The sequence below is a fragment of the Neovison vison genome, chromosome X (genome assembly GCF_020171115.1).
Source record: "Neovison vison isolate M4711 chromosome X, ASM_NN_V1, whole genome shotgun sequence".
NCBI lineage: Eukaryota > Metazoa > Chordata > Mammalia > Carnivora > Mustelidae > Neogale > Neogale vison.
Genome location: NC_058105.1, coordinates 130,674,280 through 130,700,506, shown reverse-complemented (window position 1 = coordinate 130,700,506; position 26,227 = coordinate 130,674,280). Strand labels below are relative to the sequence as shown.

Below are 26,227 nucleotides of genomic sequence, written 5' to 3'. Positions count from 1 at the left end.
ACGGCCCTGCCCCGCCTGGATCTCAGTGGTCCTGCCCCGCCTGGATCTCGGTGGTGGTTCTGGACTCCAGAGCTGGGGGAAGATAAGTCCCTTGGTTTTAGCCCAGTGGGTCTTGAGTCCTCTGTGATGCTAGTAGCCCTGGGGAGATTAATGACACCCATTTGTCTGTCCGTGTAAAGGGGACTAGAGTCTTCAGTCCCTGAAATGAGTCATCAATGGTCGCCTATAGTTTGGGATCCATTCCAGCGCTGATGGTGTAGGGAGGGAGGGGAGAGGTGTGGGCCGTTCTGGGGCTGTGTGCGCAGCAGGGACAGAAGGAGCCAGCAGGAAGCCAGCAAGGACCCTCAAGCTTTGTCATCCCCTTAATAGGGCTAATGGGATTTTCTGGAGTGATCCGCCTTTGGCTCTCACTGGGCTTCCGGCAAGGAGCTCAGGCAGCAGCTCGGAGCCGCAGGCCACCCGAGCGCTTGCCAACAGACCCACGCGCCCTGCCGCGGGGACAACCGGGGGCTCTCAAGGCCAGCCCGGCGTGGGACCAAGATGAGTTCCCCCGAGGAACAGGCCTTCCGGCTGCTGACCGAGTACGCAAACGGGTTCATGGTCTCCCAGGTAGGGGCACGGGGACGACATTCCGCAGGGCACGCTTGGATCCCGTTGGCGGGAGCTGGGCGAGGGCAATGGGGAGTGACCGCTTAATGGGTACAGAGTGTCGTTTCGGGGTGGAATGTCCCGGCAGGTGTCTGGGCAGAAACGTGTCCTCCACAGGGGCACTTTATTCAAAGACGGGATCGAAACACTGAAAACCCATTTTGTGACAGGGTCGCACGGATGCCCGAAACAGCCAAGGGATGGCTTAAGCTAGAGGCGGGTCTGGGGGTCCGTCCACAACGGGGCGTGCGTCAATATGTCATCCCTTCTTGTGGCTGGGCAGATCCGGTGCGGAAACCGGAGACTCGCGGGCCATGTGGGGGGTTGATGGCATTTACGCGAAACGCCGAGAACAGCAAGTCGGGTGGTGGTCGCTGGGCGCTGGGCGCTGGAGAGGGGAGTGGGGAGGGACAGCTAATGGGCACGGCCTCTCCCTTTGGGAGGATGGGAACATTCTGCAACCGGACAGAGGTGGTGGTTCAATAAGGCAGTGAACGACCCACACGTCCCGGAGTTGTTTCGTTTAAAATGCCTGTTGCCGATTCTCCTGCTATGTGAATTTTTGCTTTATATTTTATTTTATTTTTTTCAAGATTTTATCTATTTATCTTTTTTATTTTTTTTTAAAGATTTTATGCATTTATTTGAGAGAGAGACAGCATGCACGAGCAGCGGAGAGAGGCAGAGGGGGAAACAGGCTTCCTGCTGAGCAGAGAGCCCGATGCGGGGCCCGATCCCAGGACCCTAAGATCATGACCTAAGCCAAATGCAGAGGGTTAACCATCTGAGCCCCCCAGGTGCCCCTAGATTTTATATTTTAAAGCTCCATCGGTGTCAGGGCTGGGGGGGTCGACGTTGGCGGGACACACGCATGCTGTGTTGGAAATCTCCGGGGTTCAGGTGCGGAACGTGTCCATGTGGACAGCTGTGTGGACGCAGATGGCAGGAGAATGTTCACAGCTGCCGGGCAGGACGGCGGTGGATTTCTCTTATAGGGGGACCCTCCCTGGCTCTTTGCAGTGAGCCTCGAATTCGGAGAACACGCAGCTTCACCGTGTACTGGCTGAGCATCGACAAGGCAGAGAGACGTCTAAGGACGGCAGACGCTGGGGCACAGGGTCGGGGACTCCAAGACTGCAGGGATGTGTGCAGCTGGTAGGGTCCAAAATCACGGGCACCATGGCACCGTGCGGTTGCCAGTGGTATTTCGGGTGCCCTGGGTCAGATACCCCAAGACACGGAGACGTTTTGTCTTCCCTGGGTCACTGAGTCACGGACACCCTAACACGGCCGTGCTTTTCTCTTAATTCATAACCAAAGCGGGTGCTGAGTTTGCGCGGAGGTCACTAATACGGAAACCACACGTGGTCCCCAACCGAGCTCACAGGTGCCCCCCGATTCGGTCTGTCGACTCCCACGGGTTAAGCATTCCTCCTGCAGAGCCTTTGAGGTGAGGAAAAGGACCGCGCTTCGACCAAACAATCACAATAATTGACTGCGTTTCTGTTGCTTGAAGACGTGACTTACTTGTGCTCGTGGAGTGTTTCCAGACCAGTTGGGGCAGTTTCTTCTGGCTCACATTGCCGCGTTATGAATTTTGGGATCAGTACACGTGACGCTGTGTTACCCCGTTGTCATGAGGTTAACGGAAGAAGATGGAACACGACCTTCACAGAATAGTACTTAATACAATCGTGATACCCTAAAACCCGACACAACCTTCACAGAAAATAACTTAATAGGATCTCGGGGCGCCTGGGTGGCTCAGTGGGTTAAAGCCTCTGCCTTCGGCTCAGGTCATGATCCCAGGGTTTTGGTATCGAGCCCTGCATCAGGCTCTCTGCTCAGTGGGGAGCCTGCTTCCTCCTCTCTCTCTGCCCGCCTCTGCCTACTTGTGATCTCTCTTTGTCAAATAAAATAAATAAATAAATAAATAAAATTTTATTTAAAATAATAAAAATAAATAAAATAAAAAAAATAAAAATAAAAAATAAAAAATAATTTTTCTTAAAAAATAATAGGATCTTGATACAATAGAATAAAATGCAATCTTGATACAATAAAACCCAATACAACCTTGATACAATAAAACTTAATACAACCTTGATACCATAAAACCCAACACAACCTTCATAGAAAAGAACTTAATAGGATCTTGGTACAACAGAACTGAATGCAATCTTGATACAATAAAACCCAATACAACCTTCATAGAAAAGAACTTAATAGGATCTTGATACAATAAAACTTAATACAACCTTGATACAATAAAACCTAATAGAACCTTGAGAGCATAATACTTCATACGACTTTGATACCATAAAACCTAACCGTGACCTTGATAGAATAAAACTTAATCAGATCGGGATAAAATAATACTGAATAGGACCTCGATGGGGTAAGACTTAATATAACCTTCTCGGAATAGTACTTAATATGACTTTGATAGACTAAAACTCAATATGACCTTGATCGAAGGAGTTAATAAAATCTAAATGCGGTAGGAGTTCCTAACGGCTCAGCACAAGAGTCATGGAGTCGTAACAGGAGTGAATGCGACTGTAGCAAAATAAGAAACGACACCCCTTCACTCGAGCGAGCGCTAATGCCGTCTTGATAGAATAAGGCTTGAAGCAGCGGAGTGAAGCCCTTCATATGTACACGGTTCCTTGCAGAAGAGTTCCTGCAACATTAACAGGGTGGTTCGGTCAACCTTCACAGAAGACTGACTTGATACAATGTTACTAGAACGAGGAGTGGAACCCTCACGTGACTTGATACAATGTTGCTAGGTTGGTTCATACAACCTTGACAGAAGAGTGACTTGATACAATGTTACTAGAACGAGGAGTGGAACCCTCACGTGACTTGATACAATGTTGCAAGCATAAGAGTTTGTGCGACCCTCACAGAACCCACACGGATACAACTTAATCGAATTTTATAGGTGGGGCGTCTGGATAACCTTGATAGAACTTTCCTCCAGGGCTTCTCAAATGGGGACACACCTCCCCCCACACACACACTCAGGGGACACTCGGCAGGGTCTGGGGACATTTTTGGTTGTCACGACCGGGATGCGGGTGCTCCTGGTATGTGGCGGGTGGAAACCAGGGACCCGACTCCACAGCCTATGGTGCAGGACGCCTCACCGCAGACAGTCATCCGGCCCCAGGTGTCAGCCGGGCTAGGGTCCAAATACGCTGCTTTCTCGGAATCTGAGTGAACAGGATCCGCATCACAGAGTAACAGTGAGTGCAGTATCACTGTGCACCCCGCCACGGCCGTGTGTGCGAGTCGGGATTCCCGTGTGCTCAGCGAAAACGCAAACACCAACCTACTTACGACCTCACGAAGCACGGAGATGGGACTTACCTTTTTCCATATTCACGTCCATATTGGACGAGTGCGGAGGGAGGCACCTGCGCTCTAGGACCGTCTGCGTATGTGGGACGTGAGTGTGTGCTTCCATCCTGGCCAGTAATCTCAGTGAGGCCACCATGGTCTTGGCACCGTGCATCCAAAACACTGTGTAGGAGGAGAAAAAAAAAAATGCATGAACTTAGCCACGTTTTATGCCTTATGCATTATTTTCAGGCATGAACTGCAAAGTTCCATAGACAGGTAAACGGAAGAAAACAAAGAACACAGTTTTAGACTGACACCACGGTTTGGGGAACACCGGTGACCTCTGAACACCAGCAACACAACACAAACCATTTGCAAAATGGAAACAACGTGGTTCCTGACCCTGTGCCCGCAGGTTATCGTTGCTAACCGAGGAGAGGCAAAAGGACCGGGGTCTTGAAACTCAACGTGGGTTTGCAGGGGGCGGTGCGGGGCCCTGTCCCTCCGCGGGTGTTCCCTTCGGGGACCACAGGTTCCCTTCAGAGGGTGTTTCTTTCCTGCAGTGGTTCCCAGGCTGCTGGCTTGTCCGAGTGATGCTGTTCTGGGCGTGCCAGGAGGGAGGGGTTTAGTGCCGAGCGTCTGAAGACAGATGGGGCGGGAGGGATGCTGCAGAAACCCAGACCTGGTCAGACTCCCCCTTTCCCCGAGCCGGCCAGCCAGTGAATGGCCCCGCGGCACCCTGAACGCAGTCGGCAGAACCACCCCTCGCCCTCTTTGGGAACCAACCCGTCTCTCAGATGCCGTCGTCCACACAGCTGGTCAACCCCACAGCTCCTGGAGCCGTAGGAACAGGTCCTTCCGAGTGCACAGTGGAAGCGTGTTTCGTGTAATTTCCTTTCTTTTCTTTTCTTTTTATTTCATTTTAGTTATGCTAGCTAGTCTGCTTCAAATATCCGAACCTTTGCTTAAATGGTACGCATTTTGTTTTACATTTTGAAATTCAAATTCAAATTTCAATGAGTTCGAACGTTGCATTTGAAAATTTTATTTTTATTCTTTAACTTTTAAAAAATTATTAAGTTTTTTTTTAATCATTGAAAAATAGCCATAGCATCAATTTCACCATCTCCACCGTTTTTACGTGCATGGCTGAGGGGCACGGAGCTCATTCACACTGTTGGACAACCACCTCCCTCCATCCGTCTCCAGAACTTTCCATCTTCCCCAGACTAAAGCTCTGTCCCCGTGAGCCGCTGCCCCCATCCCCGTCCCCAGCCCCTGACCCTACCCTCTGCTGTCTTTCTCCATGGGTGGGACTCCTCTAGGGACCTACATGAAATCACACAGGATTCGTCCTTCTGTGTGTGGCTTATGTCACTGGCCACCATGTCCTCAAGGCCCCCCCGTGTCCCAACAGGGGCAGAACGCCCTTCCTTCTCAAGGCTGCATCATAGTCCACTGTGTGCGTGGACCATAATTGGTTTGTCCATTTGTCCGTAATGCACGCTTGGCCACCAAAATGCACGTTTTGGCCATAAAAATGCATACAAAAAAATGCATGTTTTGGCCACCGACAGTATATCCGTGAACACAGGTGTACAAGGATCTCTCCGAAGCTCCACGTTCAAGTCTTTGGGGCCACACAGAGAAGTGGGATTTCTGGTTTCTGTGGCCATTCTGTGTTTGATTTTTCAAGGAACGGCCATGGCATTTCCCCACCGCAGTGCCGAGTCCCCTGAAGACACACCCCTGGCTCCCTGGGGTCAGGGCGGTTCCTAGGGTGCTCAACGCTGGCCCCTTGTTTCCGAGGTTCTGTTTGCCGCCTGCGAGCTGGGCGTCTTTGACCTTCTCGCGGAGGCCCCGGAGCCCCTGGGTGCGGTGGCTGTGGCTGCACGACTGGGCACCAGCTCCCATGGGACGGAACTCCTGCTGGACACCTGCGTGTCCCTGAAGCTGCTTCAGGCCGAAACCAGGAGGGGAAAAGGTAAGCATGTAGCCATTACGTAAATGAATGGGCATGGCTGGGGGTCAATAAAACTTTATTTACAAAGGCAAGCCGTGGGCCACGTTGAGCGTCCAGGCTGTGTTTCGCTGACCCCCTTCTGGAGAGGTCTCTACATGCTGGTGCTCACCTCGGTCCCCTCACAAAGTATCCAATGAGCAAGAACAAAATGGGGGAAAAAATCACAAGGGAGTACTTTTCATCCAACTAAATTTATCCCGCTAAAGGATTGCCATTCCTTACGATAGTACCTTCTCATTTTGCTGTGGAAATGACTTCTGTCTTGTGAAATATGGTGATGACGAGGGGTTTCAACTGTATGTCCCTCCTTTCGACCATTTTCCGAATTGTCGATTCATGACGTGGTGAATGTGGGAAGCGTTGCTTGAGCCAGAGCGTCCAAGAACAGGAGCGTTGGCCGCTGTAGCAGTGGTGCTTAGTGGCTTTTGTGCGTGTGGCATGCAGTCATGCAGCAGTTGAGGTTGTGGGCTGCACGGACTCAGGGATGGCTAAGCTTGAGCATCTTGTGGGGGTTGACCGCTCTCAGAGGCCCGGGCGTGGAAATCCAGAAGGTACGAGGGTGCAAGCTAGCTGGAACCAGCATTCGCCACTCCCTGAGAATAGTCTTTGCCCACGACATGTACGGGGGTGACTGACCCCGAGCTCGCACCCCCAGGAGGACACCCCTGCCGGGAGACAGCGGGGGCAGGGAATGCTTGTGGAGGCAGCATCTGGCACAATGATCAGTTGTCCCTTGGCCCTGGGGCGTTGGGTGGGTGCCGACACCCAGCTGGGGACCACCTCATGCAAGACAGCGGGGGCTCCGTGGGAAGCAGGGTCCCCACGAGAGGAGATAGGGAGGTAGGCTTGGGCACGGGACTGGCCATTTGCAGACGTTGCAGGATGGGGTAGCTCACAGCAGGGCACTGGCCCAGGAGCAAGGAGGCCTTTGTGGTCCTGGTGCTGCACGTTGCCTGCAGGGCTTCACCCGGGGTTGGTTGCCTGCTGCTTGGCTGAGCATGGCAGAAAGACAGTCCCTGCTCCGTCCACTTGAGTCCCATTCTGGAGATGGTCATGTCACCAGTAGATGGTAGGTCCCTATCAGGTGTTATTTTAAAGCCCACGGATTATAGTATAGGGTTCCCCATCAGCCTCCTTGCCCTTCGCACCTGCTGCACCAGACCTTCCAACGGGATTTGCCAAAACGGAATCCAGCAGGTGTGCCAGGTGCCCAGTGGCCCCCCTGCTCTTCAAGATGAGCCCCCGGGCGAATCTGCTCTGCCAGTTCGAGAATCCTGATGTTCCCGACGCTGGGGCCAACACATGGCCAGGACCTGGAATCTAACTTCGCCTTTTGTGTTCTCTGGGTTTGTTTTCAGCCTTGTATCAAAACACGGAGCTCTCCAGCACCTACCTGGTCAGGGCCAGTCCCAAGTACCAAGGCAACATGCTGCGGTACCTGTCCAGGACGACGTACCTGTGTTGGGGCCACCTGGCCCAGGCTGTGAGGTGGGCATGGCCTTGACGGCGTGGACAGCGGAGCCGGGGCTCCCTGGGGGGCTGGTATCAGGGCATCTGTGCAGCTGAAGTGCCAGGTTTCTTGTAGATCAAACACGACACTGCTAGGTCTGGACAGCCAGAGCAGATCGGAGAAACCCTCATGGTCTTGGCTGAAGGAATTCAAGAAATGCAAATCTGCCCAGTTAGGAGTCCTGTGGTTTGATGCTCTCCAGGGAAAGGGCCCCGGGCCGAGGAGACAAGTTGGGGAAGATGGCGCACAACAAGATTCTGCCTGAATTGCAATGGTTGTGTGTCTCACAGCTGCTCTTGGGCTCGGCGATGTGGGTGTCTGGTGCTGGATCGCTCTCTGAGGCGCGGTGTCCTGGGCTCTGCAGGGCATAGAGCAGTGTCTCTGGTCTCCTCCCACCATGTGCCACTACCGTCTCCCCAGTCATGATAATAAAAAAAATGTCCCCAGACATTGACGAGTGCGTCTTGGCGGCAGAATCACCTGCAACTGGGGATCAGTGGCAGAGATGGATGAATACATAGATGGGCAGGTAGAGAGGTAGGTAGATAGATACAGGGATGGATGGATGATAGCACAGGGATGGCTAGATGGGTGGATGGATGATGGATGGATGGTTGGATGGTTGGATGGATGAACAGGTGGATGGATGGATGGATGGATGATTGATAAATATAGGGATGGATGGATGGATGGCTACATGATGATATAGGGTTGGGTAGAAGGCTGGATGGCTGGATGCATGGACGGTTGGATGGATGGGTGGATGGACAGGTGGATGAATGGATGCATGGATGGATAGGTGACTGATAGATACATAGATGGATGGATGATTAATGGATGGTTGGACGGACAGATGATTCATTGACAGCTATAGGGTTGATGGATGAGAGTATAGGGATGTCCAGATGGATGGATGGATAGATGGTTGGATGGATGGACAGGTGGATGGATGGATGGATGGTTGGATGGACAGATGATTGATTGATTGACAGCTACAGGAATGACAGATGATAATATAAGGATGGTTAGATGGGTAGATGAAGCATGGTTGGTTTGATGGGTGGACAGTTAGACGGTGGATGGATGATGGACGGATGAATGGATGATTGGTAGATATAGAGATCTATATCACATAGATGATAGATAGATAGATATCGGGATGGACGGATGACAGTACAAGGATGGATGGATGGATGGTTGAATGGATGGATAGGTAGACAGACGGATGGATGATAGGTAGATGGATGGATAGGTAGATGGGTAGGTAGGTAGGGAGATTGGTAGTAGAAGGATATTGATGGATAAGTATTGATAGATATTAATAGATAATAGATGAATAAATATTGATAGGTATACATAGGTATTGATATGCATTAGGAAACATATATGAATAATAGATATTGATGAATGGGTATAGATAGATGACTGATACCGACAGGTATTGATAATAGCCCAGCAAGGCTTCTGCTGTCCCCGAGGCCAGCCGATGAATCCTGTAGACCTCTGCGTCCCCTGACCGCACCTTATTTTCAAGCTTCCTTCAGATGGTCTTTACAGCCCACTGCTTCCTTGCTCACACGGCAGAGCTGGGCTTGTGGTGCAGCCTGTCGCCCTGAGCAGACACGTGTTCCAGCCCAGAACTGGGTGCAAGCGTGTGTTTGGTGACTGACTCCCGTCCCCTGCTTGTCCTGTCTGTGATGGGAGGTGAGGTTGTATGATCCCATGCGTGCGACAGCGGGTGCTCCCTGAACATGTCAGATCCCGGGTGACCACGTCCTGCCCGTTTGCAGGGACGGCAAGAACCAGTATCCAGAGGTGTTTGGGGTTCCCTCGGATGAGCTCTTCACCGCGATCTACAGGTAATGCCAAGCGCCCATGCTTGCGGAACGGTCTCTCAACACACTCGCCGTGAGGAATACATGGGTCCAATCAGAGCAAAACAGAGACGTTGATGTTTTAAATTAAAAAAAATAATAATAAAGATGATTTTTTGGTGTTGGTCAGTGTCCTGAGCAGGCAGGAATCTGTCCTTCCTTCCTAGGGGCTCTACACACAGGAACAGAGATGTAGAAAAATGAGGAATGGGTTTTGGTTGGGTCAGAGTCACCCAGTTAGTAGGTCAGCTCTAAGAATGCACATGATGCTGCTGTTGGCGTAGGGTCTGGTTCCACAACCCCCAGGTGTCGGTGCCCCAATGGCTCTTTGCAGGGTTCCTCGCTGACCGGGGGGTGGGAAAGGGGAGAAGGATGGGCAGGGGTACCGAGTCCTCAAGGCTGGTGCCTCCTGAGCCATCCTGGGCTTCGCCCTCGTCCAAGTCCCCTGCTCTGGCCAATGCTTCTCCCCCGGTTTGGATGTCCACGCGGTCTTGACAGGTGTGGTTTTGCATGCAGATCCGAGGGCGAGCGGCTGCAGTTCATGAGGGCTCTGGAGGACGTCTGGAGCGTCAGCGGGAGGCACGTGCTGGCCGCCTTTGACCTGTCCCCGTTCCCGCTCATCTGCGACGTTGGCGGTGAGCGTTGGCCCCACAGGTGGGGCTGTGTCTTGGGGCTAGTGTGCTCCCTAGTGTCCCCTGGGGAGGGAAGACGACTGGGCCGCCATTCAGGATCGGGGAGAAAGCATCCGCACGCCTCCTGCCGGCTGAGAGGGTCCCAGCTTCTCCTGGCACCAGGTGGACCGTCTGTGGTTCTGGCCCCATGCATCAGGGCTGGACGGAGACTCTCTGCCTTCAGGGACGCTGCCGGTGCCCAGTCCACACAGGGGTCGACATTGGTGTTGCTCACTGAGACACAAAAGGCTTTGGACCATGGTGGGGTGTACCAGTCACGGAGGTCTTGGAAAGCACTCAGCTGGGACATCTAGTCGACCTTCCCACACTGCCTTCCCCGGGGCAGGCAAAGCACTGTGTGGGGCTGCCAGGGGCTTCTGGGCTCTGGGGGTCCTGATGCTAACATCAGGATGAGAGGAATGCCCATGTCTGGACCATCTTCTGGGGCTGAAGACTGGGTGTGGCACATCCTAGAGCAGATGCAAGAGTAGTGGGTGTGGGTCGTCCCTGTCCTAAAGCGTGGGTGGAGGTCGGGGCAGCCAGGTGTAACTCGTGGTCCCCTTCAAGCAAGTGCTCTCGCTCTGACCAACCCTGATGGTCCCATAGAGGAGGCACGAGGAGCATGAACCCCATTAGACGGGGATTCAAGGGCTCCCGACACCATGTTGGCCCAGGGGAACGTTCTGGGGGTGACACCAGCCTGACGTTGGGTGTGGCTCCATCCTCTGAGCAACACAATGGCTTGCTGCCTTGGACCGAGCTGCCCAGGATGCAGACAGGCAGCAAGGTGCATCCAGGAGGTCCCCAGTCCTTGGTCTCCAGATCTGAGGTGTTCAAACCCGCAGCCCACATCAGGGCAACCTCCCCTCCACTGTATTTGGGAGCAGGGCGCCATGATTGGGAGCCCTGGTGTGGTTTATTCAAAAGTGACCCCTGTGCTCGGCTTGCTGTGAGACTTTGGGCACGTTCCATGGTCTCTCTGTGCCGCAGAACCCTCAGATAACGGGGCAGCCCCACATGGGATTGTCGTGGTTCCCAAGTGCGTGTCTGCCTATGAGGCACGCAGAATGGGGTCATGGTGATCAGTGGGCCGGTCCAGCCAGGAAGGTTTGAAGATTCAGGGGCTCGTGGGTGATGATGGAGCCGTGAACACCTCTATGGGGGGGGGGCAGAAGCATGTCCTCCACATGGACGTCCTCCCAAGGGTCCATGGTGAGCCAAGACGCATGTTCCTCATACCTTCCTGTCTGCCTGTCCTGTTCTGTGTCCGCTTCCAGGCTGCTCTGGGGCTCTGGCCAAGGAGTGCACCTCTCTGTACCCCGGGTGTCAGGTCACCGTGTTCGACATCCCCAAGGTGGTCCAGACGGCAAAGAAGCACTTCTCATTCCTGGAGGATCCGCGGATCAGCTTCCGTGAAGGTGGGTGGCTTCCGTGCTCTCTGCGTGTGCACCGGGAAACACAGATGCCTCCGCCGGGGGCTCAGGTCGGGCCGAGGGTGCGCCGTGGGCAACGGCCTCAACTTAGAATTACTGTCCGCGATGCTTGGCAAACAGCGTATGGCTAGATGGTGTCCTTACACTTAGTTCTTTCTCGAGCATTTGGCTGGATGGAAGACTGTTTCCTCAAAATTTGTGTCCACCTAGGATTGGTGCATGGGGCCTTGTTTGGAAACAGGGTCTTTGCAGAGTAATGAAAGGAAGGATCTGAGATGAGCTCATCCTGGGTCAGGGTGGCCCTGAATCCAAGGACAGGGGTGCTTGTGAGAGACAGAAGAGGACACACGGACACATAGGAGAAGCCACATGAAGATGGAGGTAGGAGAGTCCGCAGTTCAGAGACGCCTGGAGCCCCAGAAGCTGGAAAAGGCAGGAAGGACGCTCTCCTGGAGCCTCGGAAGAGAGCACAGCCCTGCCCCGTCTGGATCTCAGCATCCCTGCCCCGCCTGGATCTCACACTTGTGGTCTTCAGAGCTGGGAGGGGATGGATGCCCGTGGCTTAAGCCCCCAGCTGGTGTTGCTTTTCTTACACAGACCCCAAGACCTCCATGCGGGTGTCTAAATCCATGCTGGTACGTGAACTGGGTGAAGGGAAGCTCGTGGACTTCTGCTGACTCAGAACATGAGGGAGACTTTGCCATTTGGAGGCTCAGATCAATGTGGCTGGGGTCATCTACCCATAGGGTTGGATTCTGGCTTTATGTAACATCCCCCAGCTTTGTCCATCATGGATATTTGGGGTGGGGGCTTACTGTTCATTTATTAAAAAACATCACATTAAAATATAAGAAATCTTGATGACCAGGTTTGGGGCCCCTTTAATTTTGCAGCCAGCAGAGGGCCTGACTCGCCTCACCCCAAACCTGGCCTCTGAGAGTCTTTATCACAAGTCTTGGGACGAATTGACGTGCTTCCTCTGGAAAATGGGAGAAACACACAGACTTCAGAGGTTGTGGGGGTCGGGCGAGAGAGCAGATTACCTTGTTATCACTCAGCTGAACTGGTCTTCTGCCGTCCTTGTTGTTGGTCACGAAGGGAAACCTGGTGGAAACCGCCCGTGTGTTCTTCATCCTGAGGTCTGGATTGTCTCCTTCACCTGCTGTACACAAACATACGGCCCACCAAATGTGGCCCCCGGGCCAGAATTTGCCACCCCCCATCTTCTGTGGCTGATGGAAGAAAATCTGTTTGGAGGATTCCTGTTGTGGTCTTCCCTACATCATAGGGAAATGCCTGTGGACCTCAGATTTCCTGGGGGCCTCAGGACAGAGCAGAGTGATGGACTGACCCCTGCGGAATCCAGTGCACACTCTTCCCAAATTCCTGCGATTTTGTACAGTTTGGACAACATTCGGCTGCCGGTTGACCCCGCACACTACAGGTCTATCCAAGATTTCCTCCAAAATTGGTACTTCTTGCAGGAAAAATATTATAAGACTTGAGTCTTTGACACCATGGGCGCATGGAGGGTCTTTCTTGGGCATTTTCATTTTTCAACCAGGAAAACACGCATGGACTGTTGACGTACTTCAACGCGTCAGACAGGAGCTGCGGACCGATGGCTCGGGGCGTCCTGAAATCAAGGCTCGGAGAGCTGTGTACTTGCAACCTTAGGAAATAAGATAAAAATAAAATCATTTTGCAGATCCGAAGGATGGAAAGGGACCCCAAACACTGTCCCAAGTTTTCTTGTCTTCCCCAAGACTTCCTTTGCTCGGGGCGAGGTCTTCCCATCCCGAATGGGAAGACGTGAGGATAGCTCGACACCGTTAGGTGACTTTTGCATCCCGGGTGCAGGTGCGGTCATGTGGGGTTGACTTGCTGACTGACCCCAGGGTACCTGCCTGTGTTCTAGGAGATTTCTTTAAAGACCCGCTTCCGGAGGCAGATCTGTACATCCTGGCCAGGGTCCTGCACGACTGGACCGACATGCGGTGCTCACAGCTGCTGGCGAGGGTCCATCGCGCCTGCAAACCAGGTGGGGCGTGGGGCCTCGTGAGGGTGGAAAGGCACCCGGGGCAGTGGGAGAGCTGGGCTGGGGGCTGGGGGCCGGGGGCCGGGGCCGCCAGCCTCTGAGGTCGAGCGGGCATCCTCAGACAGGCTGGTCCCTTGCTCACGGCCATCTCTCCCTGTCCCAGGCGGCGGCGTCCTGGTGATCGAAAGCCTCCTGGATGCAGACGGACGGGGCCCGCGGACCACGCAGCTGTACTCGCTGAACATGCTGGTGCAGACGGAGGGCCGGGAGCGGACCCCCGCCCAGTACCGGGCGCTCCTGGCTCCCGCCGGCTTCCAGGACATCCAGTGCAGGAGAACGGGGGGCATTTATGATGCCATCCTCGCCAGGAGGTAGCTCCCCGTGGGTCTGCAGCGACCGATCCAACCGACACCCTCGGTACCGGCGGCGGCAGAGGTGGGGGGTCTCCGTGAGCTTCCGCATTTCTGGGGGGCTGACGGCGGAGCGGGGGTCTCTGCTGGCTGTCGTCAACTGCCCATCACTCTGTTGATTTTGTCCTGTTCTACTGTATTCTGCTGTCCCGTGCTGTATCCCAACCTGTTCTGTGTCTCCTAGCCTACTCCGCTCCATGCTGCCCAAGTCTCTTTCATTCGACCCCATTTCGACTCCGTGTTCCTGGATTTCTGGCAGCATAGGGGACAAAACTGAACACCTGGGAGCCGCGCCACACGGTATTCCGATGCACAGACGAGCGCAGTCGAGCTAACCCACACCCCTTCCCGGGGTGACTCCTATTGTCGTCTCCGAGGACATTTCAGATCTGCTGCCTCAGCAACGGCCAAGCGTGCGATAGTCCGTGACTGTCACCCTGCTGGACGTTACGGCCGCAGGACTCCTTCCGCTTCTCACGGGAGGCCTGTGCCCTGGGCGCGCCCTCCATCACCCCGTTTCTCCCCCAGACCCGGGGGGCCGCCTTCTGCTCTCTGCGTCTGCGAGTTCCGCTCTTGTAGACTTTGTCTCGATCTCAGGTGGGGCAGGGGTGCCCTTTGCTGTCTGTACCCATTTCGCCCACCCTGCCTCCCACACCGGCAAACCGCGACTCTGTTCTCTGCATCGATGACCTTGGTTCTCGTGTCTGTTGATGTCCCACGTACAAGTGAGCCCACACGGCCGTTGTCCTGCTCTGTCTCCCCTGGCACCATAACGGCGATTTATTTTCATCTTTCTTTTACGGTGGCCAAGTAGAGGTGCTGTGGAATTTGCCCTTTTAACCCTTTCTCGGTGCCCTGTGCCGTGGCCCTGAGCGGAACCTGAGCGGAATCATAATACTGTACAACCGTGGGCACCACCCGTCCCCAGAACTTTCTCATCCTTAAACGGAAGCCCCGTCCCCATAAAGCACGAACTCCCTATCCCTTCCCTGAGACCCTGGCCTCCAGCATCTTATGGTCCCTGTCTATGAACTTGCCTGTTCTACATTCAGTTGCAACATTTGAACAATGGATGCCTCTACGCATGTGTGTCTCTGTGCCTATGTGTGTGTGTGTGTGCGTGTGTGTGTGTTTCCCCCAAACACTAACTTCTTGAGCACCAGGTACCCTGAATTTAGGTATCGAGTTCCCCAGACAAGCCAACAGCCATCCCACATACTAACCCTAACCCTGGGCACTTACACCCTTGTCTCCGAGACGTGGACACAGCACCTGCTGGTACAAGATCATTGTTTTAACCTCCACAGGGCTGCAGGGGAACCCGTAGATAATCTTGACGCTGTAGGAGGTCCCTGAAAGCAGGAAGGACACAGGTTGGCCATGTCTATTCCCAGGATTTGCTTCTGAGAGTAAGCTGACCTTGGGCAGGACATCGGTCTCATTGGGCCTGCAGGCTTCCCGTAAAAGGACGGGACTGGTTCATCTATCAAGCCCCGTGTATCTCACGCCTTCTGTGAGTTTCAAGGGGTTGAAACCCATGAGTCTCAAAGGGAGTGACTTTGGTACGGTCTGGAGTCCTTCTTGGGCCGTCCCTTGAGGAGGAGGTCCTGCCTGCTCGTGGAGGGTGGGGACCAGGTACGAGGCTCATCACCCCGCACGGCCCAGGCGGCCCCAGACAGGGGTCCAGCACCAGGTCTCCACAGTGCTGAGGCTGAGACGGCCCCGGGTTAACACGTGACCCCGCTGGAGCTTTGCCAGGGTCATGGCTCTCGAGACCAGGTCGGGTTTCAGGGATGCGTAGAAGGCTGCCCGGCCCTGGCCGGCTGAGGGCTTGGGTCAGGCCGACCCGACAGCGGGAGAGCGGGAAGCGCGGCCCGCGGAGGGTCCGCTTCTCCTCCGGGGGAGGTGAGGAGGTGCGGCCGTTGCAAAAACCTCCTTCAGAGGGCGTCAGCCAGCTCCGGGTCGCAGAGCGCGCTCGGGCCTCCGTCGGCTTGGCTGGACTTTCCAGGAGTGACCCTGCAGGGCTGCAGGAAACACCTGTTCTGACTTTGACCCCACTGCTTCTCAGAACGGCCAGCAGGGCAGGAGAGGGGTGTGTGTGTGTGAGTGTGTGTGTGTGTGTGTGTGTGTATGTGTGTCCTCCTGCTGTTGCCACGGCGACACGGGGACTGCTGGGGCCGGAGACGCCCGTCTGTCAGCAGGTGGCGCCGTGGGGTCGTGGATGGACCCGGCTCCCGCATCCAGCGGAGACCCTGAATCCTGCAGACAGCAGATCCCCCAAGAGAGAAGCAGCCTTTACTCCTTCAAGTGTCAGGTGTCCTGAAAAGGAGAACAGCGTCTGAAAGTACCTTTCCATCATTTTCCGCTGTAAAGGACAAGTACCAATTCCTACAAATCACAATACGCACAAGGTCGTCCTCTACACGGAGAGCAAGAGGCGACTGGCTCCCTGTTGTAGATATGGGACGGCACCGTCCCACCTTCCTTTTCTTAGAGCGTTTGCTTCTGGAGAGTTCTTTCTCCCTCTCCTGCCCATGAGCAAACCTTCAAGAAGCCTGGGGCTGGTCTCGTGGCTGCAGGACCCGGGACCACTCCGGGAATGTGGTAGAGGAACCAAACGCCTTTCTCCGAGTCTGTTGGTGGAGGGAATGAGCCATGGAGGTGGGCGTCTTGCTTGCTCTCCCACAGGACCTTCCAACGGGGGGCAAAGGAACACGTGCAGAATGGTGACGTTAATTCCCTGGACGTTAATTAGCTGGACGTTGTGTTCCAGGAGGTTTCAGCAGAGCATTTCCTGAGGAAACCCGGGCAGGACACGTGTGTGTGGAAGGTGGGGAAGGTTGCTTCCTGCCTCCCTGCTCTGCCCCGCTGCAGACGCTGCTCCGGGGTCAGATCCCGGGCGTTTCTTGTGTTCTGTGCCTGCTCTGGGCTCAGCTTCCCTGCTCTCTGCCCAGCACGCTGGACAAATGAGTAGATCTGGGTTTCAGAGACCCACTAAGGGGCAATGAAACCAGACCAGATGGTTCTCATTGCATTTCTCATTAAACATACGTGTTCCTGAGCCACGTCCACGATGCAGGGAGGTGGGGAGGGGGGACACGCTGCAGACCATGAAACAGGGCATACAGCCAACGTCCCATGAGGGCAGGGGGCTGGTCAGCCACACCGAAGCCCCTTCTTTCTTCCTTCGCTTGCAAACACTATGCCTTCCCGGTTTGCGGAGAACACACGGAGGCTTGGAGATATTTTAAAAGCAAATAAAAAACAATGCAAAAACCCAAACCACACCCAAAACTAGCGGCCCATGCTAACAGAGATGAACCACAAACACACCATGCTTAGAGACAGAAGGTGCTCAGGAAAGGACACCATAGTGTACGGTTCCGTTTTTATGAAATGTGAGAATAGAATGCATAGGATCCCATCATCCCTCATGGTGACCCTGCAGCCACATAGATGCCCATGAGGTCCAAACCCTGAAGCAGAGCATGAAACCGCAGCTCCCAGGGGAGCCTGGTCCACAGAAGAGCCTCTGGTCAGACTCTGGAGGCAGAGCCCAAGTCTCCACACAAGGACAGGCTCGTATGTCAAAATCTTGCGTGTCCAATGACGAAAACCACTCCCTGGGACGCCACATTCGTGTCTCCCTCAACTCACAAGCCCTCGGGAATGACGCCCAGGCTGAACCCCAGTGTCACGGACCCTGCAAACCCATTGTTTTTGTTGTTGTTCTTGTTTCTTGTTTGTTTGTTTTTCTGAGACACCGCGAACTCAACACTGTGTAAAGACCCCAGGTTCTATCCGTTCACACGACGCGCCATCTGCCTCTCCTGTCATCAGATGTACGGAGCACAGTTTGACAGGAAGAATCACGAAATTATACCCATGTGCCGAGAGCGACAGCCCCCTGGAGCTTGTGTAAATTCCTCGCTGTGTGTTTGCCGCCGTGCAACCGAGATGCCTCCCGCAGACGCCCATGGGTGTTGAATATCTTGTGTGTTCCGACATCTGTCGGAGGTCTGTCCTGGGCACCTGGGGCCAGAGAGACTGTCAATAGTTTGAAGACAACCGTTATTAGACGTCCTCCGGTGGAGAGAGGTCGCGTGTGCTTTCCCTATGTAGAGACACCAACATTCCTTGAGAGGCATTTATGGACATCACGATTTTATTTTATTCTATTTTATTTTATTTTTAGATTTTATTTATTTATTTGACAGAAATCACAAGTAGGCAGAGAGGCAGGCAGAAGGGGGTGGGGGAAGTAGGCTCCCCGCTGAGCAGAGAGCCATATGCGGGGGCTTGATCCCAGGACTCTGGGATCATGACCTGAGCCGAAGGCAGAGGCTTAAACCACTGAGCCACCCAGGCACCCCATACATCACGATTTTAGGAAAGCCATACGTCTTCTTCCCTACTTAAGGCAAGAGATTGATAGAAACAAACATAGTATGCAAAGTACCAGGAAAAAAATTTAAAAAAAAATTAAAACATCGTTCAAAATATCTACTTAATCGTCTTACGATAGATCGCATTGTTTGGGGTAGATTTGTTCAGAGGGAAAGTCCCTGAAAAACGCAGAGGCATATGGTCCCTTTGAGTTTAAAACACGGTGTTTCAGAAGGTTGTGCCAGCAAGCTGGGACGTTCTTCCCTGTGTTTTTCTGACAGTATAAGCTTCCACCGCAGGAGCAAACTGAATATTTTCCAGAGGAAATCCTCCTGTTCCTTGTAGACCCTCTTCTTAGGGTCTGTTCCTGCACAAGTGAGAACCCCTTTGCGTGTGGGAGGGCAGGTGCAGGACGCCCCCCATCTGGAGACTAGTGATCTCTTGTCCATTATTTCTGCTATGACTCCCCTGTCTTGTCTCCCCCCACCCCCCAGAGAACCGCCCTGTCTGTAGGAAAAACCACGTAGAAATACATTATTGCAGGTAGCAGAGGTCCGTGACTCCAGAATCACCACTGGAGACGCCTTATGGGATCCTCCCGATCTAGGCTGAGCCCTCTCTGTCCTGCATGATTGACACCTGCCTGGCCCCATGGTAGAATGACTTCCGGGTAGGCTCAGCCAATGGGAGGCAGCGGCGGGACAGAAAGGGGCGGGGTCAGAGAGAGGAGCCGGGGTAATTCTTCCTACGCTCTTTCCCTGGGCTTGGCAGCTGCTTGGCTTCTCCGTGAGGCAACCCTCTTGCGCTTGCTTCTTGAGACCTGGGGGTGCATTACCCTCTCTTGGGGGATCCCCTTTCGCTGAGCCCACCCTGCCGGAGTGTCTCATCTGTGGCGTCTAAGGCATGGACCGACCCAGGAGGGAAGCAATGGTTCCCTAAGTGCCAAGCTGTATGACCACGTATTTTATCTCCTTATCCGAACTAGACGTGACCTCACCAGCTGAACAAAATCGTACTTTCTCACTTTTAAAATATTTCGTGGGGGCACCTGAGTGGCTCAGTGGGGTAGGCAGACCCAGTCCGCCTTTTGGTTTCAGCTCAGGTCATACACTCAGGCTCCTTGTCCCTCTCCTTTTCTCCTCCTTTCTCCAAAATAAATAACTAAAATCTTCTTAAAAATTATTTTAAAAATTTTAAAATTTTAATTACTTTAATTTTAATTTTACTTGAATAATTTTAATTATTTTTGAAACATTTTATTATTAAGTAATGTCTACACCCAGTTTGGGGCTCAAACTCACAACCCAGAGATCAAGAGTCACATGTTCCACTGACTGACCAGCATTGGTGGTTCAGTGGTAGAATTCTCGCCTGCCACTGACTGACCAGCCAGGATTCCCACAGTTTCCAGGATTCCCAGAGTTTCCTTTTTATCTTCTGATGTGATTCCTTAATGAACATAAAGTCGCATAGTAGGGTGTTTTTTGTTTTTTGTTTTTTTTTGGTTTGTTTTGTTTTGACTTTAAATAAAAAGAGGTTGGTTCAAAAGCCTACAAAAATAGCCAGGTTTGGGAAAGTAGAAACGCAAATTGCTTTTTAAAAATGGTTCATAGTAGGAGTGGCCCAGTGGGTTAAAGCTTCCTCCTTCGGCTCTGGTCATGATCCCAGGGTCCTGGGATCAAGCCCCACATCAGGCTCTCTGCTCCTCAAGGAGTCTCTTTCCTCGTGTCTCTCTGCCTGCCTCTCCACCTACTTGTGATCTCTCTGTCTGTCAAATAAATAAGTAAACATTTTTTTAAAAAATGCGTCATAGTAAAATTGTTTCCAGATACCTGAGCCCCAGCTCCAGCCTGAGCAGGTGGGATGGTGGGGCTGGGGGACGTTTTCATGAAGCCACTTTCCGGAGGCGTCCGGGGACTGGGTGTGTATGAGCGGTTGTCACAGTGCCCAGCAGGGGGCACCCTTGACTCAAGAGTTCTTGGACCGCCCGGTCAACCAGACGTCTCCTTAGAAATCCATCCTGGGGAAAGAAGGCTAGATGATCTTTTTGTAAACAGATGTTGCCTTCATGAGACAGCCTCCATGGTGGGGGCCTCCCCCTCCCCTGTAAGATGTCTATACTAGGAATTTACAATCCACATTAGTGGAGATGACACTGGCATTTTCACCCGCCTCTCACGCTGTTCATCTCCTTATCACAGACCTTCTGTTTGTCTTGGATTTTCCATTTCCAGTGTGTGTGACCATTTCCAGAGAGTTTGTGAGGCAACGTGGGGACTCTGGTCATGGAGCCACGACAGGGGAGGCCCAGGAGAAGATGGGAAAGGGAATTGGTGCCTTGGTTGACTTCAGGGAGTCTGTTGGAAATCCGTCATCTCTTCTTGGCCCTGCTGCCCATTGGTCTTGTGAAGGTGAGGTTGTCCATCCTGATGGGTGATGTGCCGGCTGTGTGCACACCCTGACCAGGGGAGTCCACCTCTGAAACTCAGAGTGAGCTTGTAACATGGGTGGCGGGGGCTGGAAGGTGGATGTGTCATCATCAAACAAAGAGGATGTGTCCCTGTGGGGCATCACTGAGGGGATTCCCAAGCACCTCCTCCAAGGAAGCAGATGGGACCCCTCAGAGCTTGTTGGCGTTTAAGACACAGTGCAGATGGGGATGAGAGCTTGTGGGATAGGAGGCACCAGGTGATGGCCAGGCAGGGCTCATGAAACCAAAGACCCCGTGACACAGGTGGCTGGGGAAAGGGCCATTCGGACCACCACCATTCTGTAGTCAGGAGGGAACACAGATCTAGCACGTCAGCCGTGGGGACGAGCATGTGTCATGGGTCTCGTGTCCTGGGGTATTCCCGGCACATTCTTGCAGCTCCAATTTAATGTTAGCTGGACACAACTCTAGGACCAAGATGGTGACAGAAGCGCCTGGAGACACACGCTTGTCCAGGGATTCCGGGTAGAGACGGGTTCTCCGTCCACTGCTGCTTGACTGATGACTTCTAACCCTTAACCTACTGTTGCCCAAGGGGACGGGACTGGTATATGAATACTGCACTATGGGTGTGATTCTTCATGTCTGTGTGAAGAGACGCAACAGTCTCTCCTTTTGTAGGACGTTCAGGTGATTTCTCATGGTTTGCTAGTATCAGGGACCCTCTGACGTCCTCACGCACCCATTCATTCCTTGGTCTTTCTCCCACGATGAGTGAAGTTCATATTTTATGGGCTTTATTTTCTCGGATGAATGTCCAGGTCACGGTCTTGGCTTTGGCGGCCGCTGGTTACTTTGTCTCATTGAAGTCATTGATGCGGCCCCGGGCTTTCGGTGCCTTCTGGCTTTTGCCGGTTTATGATCGTTTATGTTTTTGAAATTGAAAGTTGACGTGATTTTTCTGTCTACAAAGGAGGGTAGTCTTCATTCTACTATATTGGGAATACCAGGAAGTATTTTTAGGAATAACAGCATTTACATCGTTCTCCAACCCTAAGACGTTCACAATGCCTGTCTCCTGGGATTCTTTTATGACCCGTGAGTGGTGGCTCGCACATGCTGACCTTTGGGTGTGGGCTTCAGTGTCCCCCCTCCCATGGTGGCCCCTGTTGGGCAGAGAGAGATTTTCTCCCCACGTTCCTGCAAGGATTTCCAGGCTGGTTGATGAATTAAGTGGATAAGGGACAGATTAACATGACGGAAACGTGCAAAGTTTTATCACATGTGCACGGAAGCCCCAGTCTGTAACTGAGACCCCAAAAATGACCGAGGCAGGGACTTTTTATCCATTTATGACCAAATAGGCTGTGTCTTTCTGAGCGACGGGCAGGATGAGGAAAACAGGTGTTTGGGAGGTATTGTGAGTTCTGAGCGGAACGGAGACAGACTATGAGATTAGATACAAAAATTAAGGGTTGTTTCTATCGCTTTCTTGACTTGTACGTCTTCATTTCTGGTGACCAGGGGTGTCTTCTTGGTTCTTAGTACACGGAGGGGATGCTTCGTGTGACAGATATATTTCCTGCTTTCACGGGGACACAGGAGGGTCTGAGTGTCTTTTGTGCACCGGCTGTTCGTTAAGTAACTTGTAGCCAACGTCATCTATAGGACCTTGAGGGAGATGCAGGGACAATGTGCCTTGCGCTCGCCGTCCAGAAGGTCCTTCTGATTCACACCAGGGAGCCGTGCACTGGAGGTGACCCATGCGTCCCTTAGGGCCACCAGAACAACAGAGGCTCCATGTGCAAGAAACACACGTGTCGACCGGACACAGCTGAAGCTTTCTCCCCAAGGCAGAAGTCAGCAGCGTTCACGGCGCGAGGAACGTCAGAATATAGGCAAACGACTAAAGAGTAGGAAAAATCAGTAATAATTCCAGCCACGAAGCGTAGACGCTGTGGGCACTGCCTGTCCTTTGGAGGCTTTTCCTCTACGGTCTGTGAGGGGACGAGTGATCCGGGAAACCCGGAAACATCGCCTTGTGATCCGTTTCTGAATTTGCTGTTTCCGATGCGAGTCGAGGACAGAGCAGGGGACGTCTCTCACTTCCTTAGGGCTTGGGAGTCTTGAGGCTGTCTGCGGACGAGGCTGCCGTTCAGGCCAGTGTCCGGAAGGGCGGCCCTGGTCTCCGGTGCGTTTTCAGAGCGCACGGCGGCCACTGGCGGAAGGTCCCAGGGTTCGGGAAGGGTAGGTGGCCATGCTCTTGAGTCCCCTTAGGCGTTGCACGGATCCGAGGTCAAATGAACAGGTTCTCGTGGGGATGAAACGGTTTGATTTCAGTTTGATTGGATTCTGCCAATCTCCTGGGGTCGCCGTTGGAGGGGGCCATCCCATCCGGGTTTCCGGGACAGTGGGGCGACCCTCCTGGCTTCCCCATTTAGGACGTTGTCTCTGCTGCTCCTCCAAAGGGAGGCCCTCGCTCTTGGCTTACGTTCCGGAAGCCCAGAGAGACAGGAATGCCAGCCAGATGGTGGCTTCACCTGTTTCCGACGCTGATGTCTATTGCTTCCGACTCAGCCCAAAAACCCGGTTTACCGAAAGGCAGGTGGCCGGGAAAGTGGCCCGAGACGGCCTCCTCACGCGCGCCGGCGTATGTGTTCCGTCCACTCCCGTGGCGGAGGGTCTGTGGGCTCCCACCGTGCAGCACGGCCGCCTGTGCTCCTGCATCTCCCAGCCTGGTGGGGATGGATGCATGTGTGCGTCCTTGACCCCTTCTCCTTCGGGACGCTGTGCGTGGACTCAGGTCCGTGGCGTCCCGCCGTGGGTTTAGTGAGACGTCTGTGTTTTCCGGCCCCACATGGGAGGCGTGGTCTGCTCAGCAATAGGGACTCACTGTGGGCTCTGGGCATGTCCTGAGCTTCAAACCAGACGTCGGAGACAGAAAACCCAACACCAAGGGCCATCGGCACACGTCGGGTTTGCAAACACAGGGACCCTGCTCGGGGTCACCTCTGCCCCTGCTCCGGGGCTCTGGGGTCTGTTTGTGGACGGGGACCCGCCCCTCAGACCCCGCTGCAGGTTCTCCCCAAGGCATCCACCACGCTGTCTGCAAAAACCCACACATCCTTTTCCCTCCGCGCCGTGAAAACGCACGTGGTCTCCGCCTGAATCCTCATGAATTGGGATGAGACACGGGGCCACGCGGCCCGAGGCCGGTGCCTCCGGTCCAGGGCACAGGAACTGTGCTCATTCGACGCCTTTACGAATCAGGTGATTCACGTAAACCCGAAGAACTCGTGTCTCATTTATTGAAAGGAACTTCCTTTGCAGGCGTTTCCCAGAAAAGACAGCGTTCGAGATTTTCAAAATGCATATTGTCATATAGACATACACCACAGCTCTCCATATATTTTTCTTATATATATTATGTAAGTGTCCAAAACGGAAAGGAAAACCACAGCTGTGTGTGTCCAGGTTTCTTCCCCGTGAGGACGCTCGGGGAGCGAGTCCCTACTATTTCCTTGACCCTCTTAGGATCCCTGGTTCCGTCTGAAAATTAAGCCCACAACAGAGAGAGGCAGCGGGAAGCACACACTTTTTTTTTTAGAAAAAGGTTTTATTTGAGATCTAGATAGCATGAATAGGGGAAGGGGCAGAGGGACACGGAAGCTCTGCACTGACCAGGGAGCCCGATGTGGGGCTCGATCCCAAGACCCCGAAATCATGACCTGAGCCAAAAGCAGATGCTTCACCGACGGAGCCCCCTGGGCGTCCCCAGATGGGACTTTCATGCACGGGGGTCTGAGGTTGGTTCTGACTTTGGGTGTCGACGGGGACTGGGCAGGCATCGCTGGCACCCAGAACGGTCGACGTGCACAGACGCGTGCACCCGAGTGTCCACAGCGGAACCAGAGGCCGCCGTCTACGTGGGCAAACACCCAGAGTGTGCATCGGCTCGTGGACGGGCACTCAGAATGGGATCAGTTTAGGAATGGGCGAGGGCTCAGCCCTGAACGGGAGCGGAGGTCTGACCCCCGCCGCCCGGTGGACAGAGCTCGAGGACACGGTGTTCAGGGAGAGAAGCAGACGCCCGAAGCCCTATCGTGGGTCCCCACCCCACCTCCGGTGGTGGGACATGTCGGGAACCAGAAGGGACACGAGCCTTTCCATCGGGCTGGACGCAGACAAAGAATGAAGGAGTCATAGCTTGAAGCCACAGGCTTGTTTGTTTGTTTTTTTTCACGTGGTGGAAATGTTCTAAAATTTTCACGATCGTGGCAAAAAGCACTGAATTGTACAAATCAATGGGTGAGCTGTATGCTTTATAAACTCTATTTTAATCAAGCAATTTAAAAAAAAAGGGGGGGTGGGGAACACAGCAGGTCCGCATCAGCTGTGCTGAGCAAGTCCTGCTTCTGGGGTTGGCTTCTGGGGTTGGCATCGGGACATCTGGTTTTCAGACTTGAGGCTGGTCTCGGGGGACGCCCGATGCAAGATCGAACCCACACCCAGTTCCCAGGTTGGGTAGGAGCTGCGGGGAAGCGTAGGCAATGCGCACGCGCTGGCCCAGGTCAGGGAGGCTGGGATGGGGGCCGGCCAGTTGTGCTGCTGCCGTTGCCTTTCACTGTTCTAGGTCTCTGGGGACGATTGCACAGTTCCTGCTACATCCCATGAGCATTTCAGGAGGCTGCAGACACAGGTCTGGGAATTCAGAAAGATAAGCAAAAAGATGAAACACTCTGCTTTACCTGAAACAGGCGTCGAGGGAATCATGAGCTTGCGGATTCCAGGAACATCTAAATGGATCTCACCATCCCTGCCCTGCCTGGATCTTAGACTCAGAACGATGGAACTAGATAAATTCCTGGAGTTTCAAGCCCCATGAGTTGAAACTATTTGTCACAGCAACCCCAGCCACCTAGAACCAAGACCTGGCTTCCCCGGTCCCCCGCTTCCCCCAAACAGCCTGTCAGATTCTGCAGAACCTCTCCCTGTCCACAGCAGAGCCATGTGGGGTTGGCCATGGTCCCTGGTCCTGGGACAGGGAACCTGATATGTGACATCACTGTGTCTTTGGTGCAGATTCAAAAATCCTACAGCTGTGGCCTAATATGGCTGCCGTGCAGACGGGTAGTTTAGTGTTTCTCGGGATGTGTCAAAAGCCACAGCACGGGGCTTTCCAAATGCTGAGCACGCTGCTTGTGTAGCCAAAACCCCCGGAATTCATTCTGATGAAAGATGCGTGTTTCGGAGGGGAAGGACCCAGCGCTGTAGCTGATGGACACAGGACACGGGGCACAGGGCTGGGTCCCACCGAGCGGTGGACGCCCACGGGGTGCTGACTTCAGGATCCACGCAGAGGAAACAGCTGGAGTTCACAGCTGCCGCCGGAGTTCACAGCTGCCGCTGAGTTCACAACGAGGACACAGAGGGTTTATGGTCTCCAATTCAGCCT

General features: G+C 53.6%; 1 protein-coding gene across 2 annotated transcripts; it reads left to right on the top strand.

Moving 5' to 3' along the window:
* The first annotated feature begins 540 nt into the window (after positions 1-540).
* ASMT (acetylserotonin O-methyltransferase) lies at positions 541-13,953 on the top strand. 2 transcript variants are annotated; one of them, XM_044235059.1, is made up of 8 exons: positions 541-609; positions 5,806-5,980; positions 7,378-7,507; positions 9,320-9,388; positions 9,920-10,119; positions 11,352-11,492; positions 13,426-13,548; positions 13,709-13,953. In XM_044235059.1, the coding sequence occupies exons 1-8, from the start codon at positions 541-543 to the stop codon at positions 13,918-13,920; spliced, it is 1,119 nt and encodes a 372-aa protein (XP_044090994.1). In that variant the 3' UTR covers positions 13,921-13,953. The 2 variants fall into 2 exon arrangements, with proteins under 2 accessions (XP_044090994.1, XP_044090995.1); XM_044235060.1 differs by lacking the exon at positions 11,352-11,492 and having other exon boundaries at positions 9,920-10,038.
* The last annotated feature ends 12,274 nt before the right edge of the window (positions 13,954-26,227 follow it).

Excerpts from the sequence above, each read along its gene's own strand:
- ASMT (XM_044235059.1), top strand. The coding sequence starts at position 541 with ATGAGTTCCCCCGAGGAACAGGCCTTCCGGCTGCTGACCGAGTACGCA. Across the intron at positions 7,508-9,319 it reads CACCTGGCCCAGGCTGTGAG|GGACGGCAAGAACCAGTATC; the intron begins GTGGGCATGGCC and ends GCCCGTTTGCAG. Across the intron at positions 13,549-13,708 it reads CCATCGCGCCTGCAAACCAG|GCGGCGGCGTCCTGGTGATC; the intron begins GTGGGGCGTGGG and ends TCCCTGTCCCAG.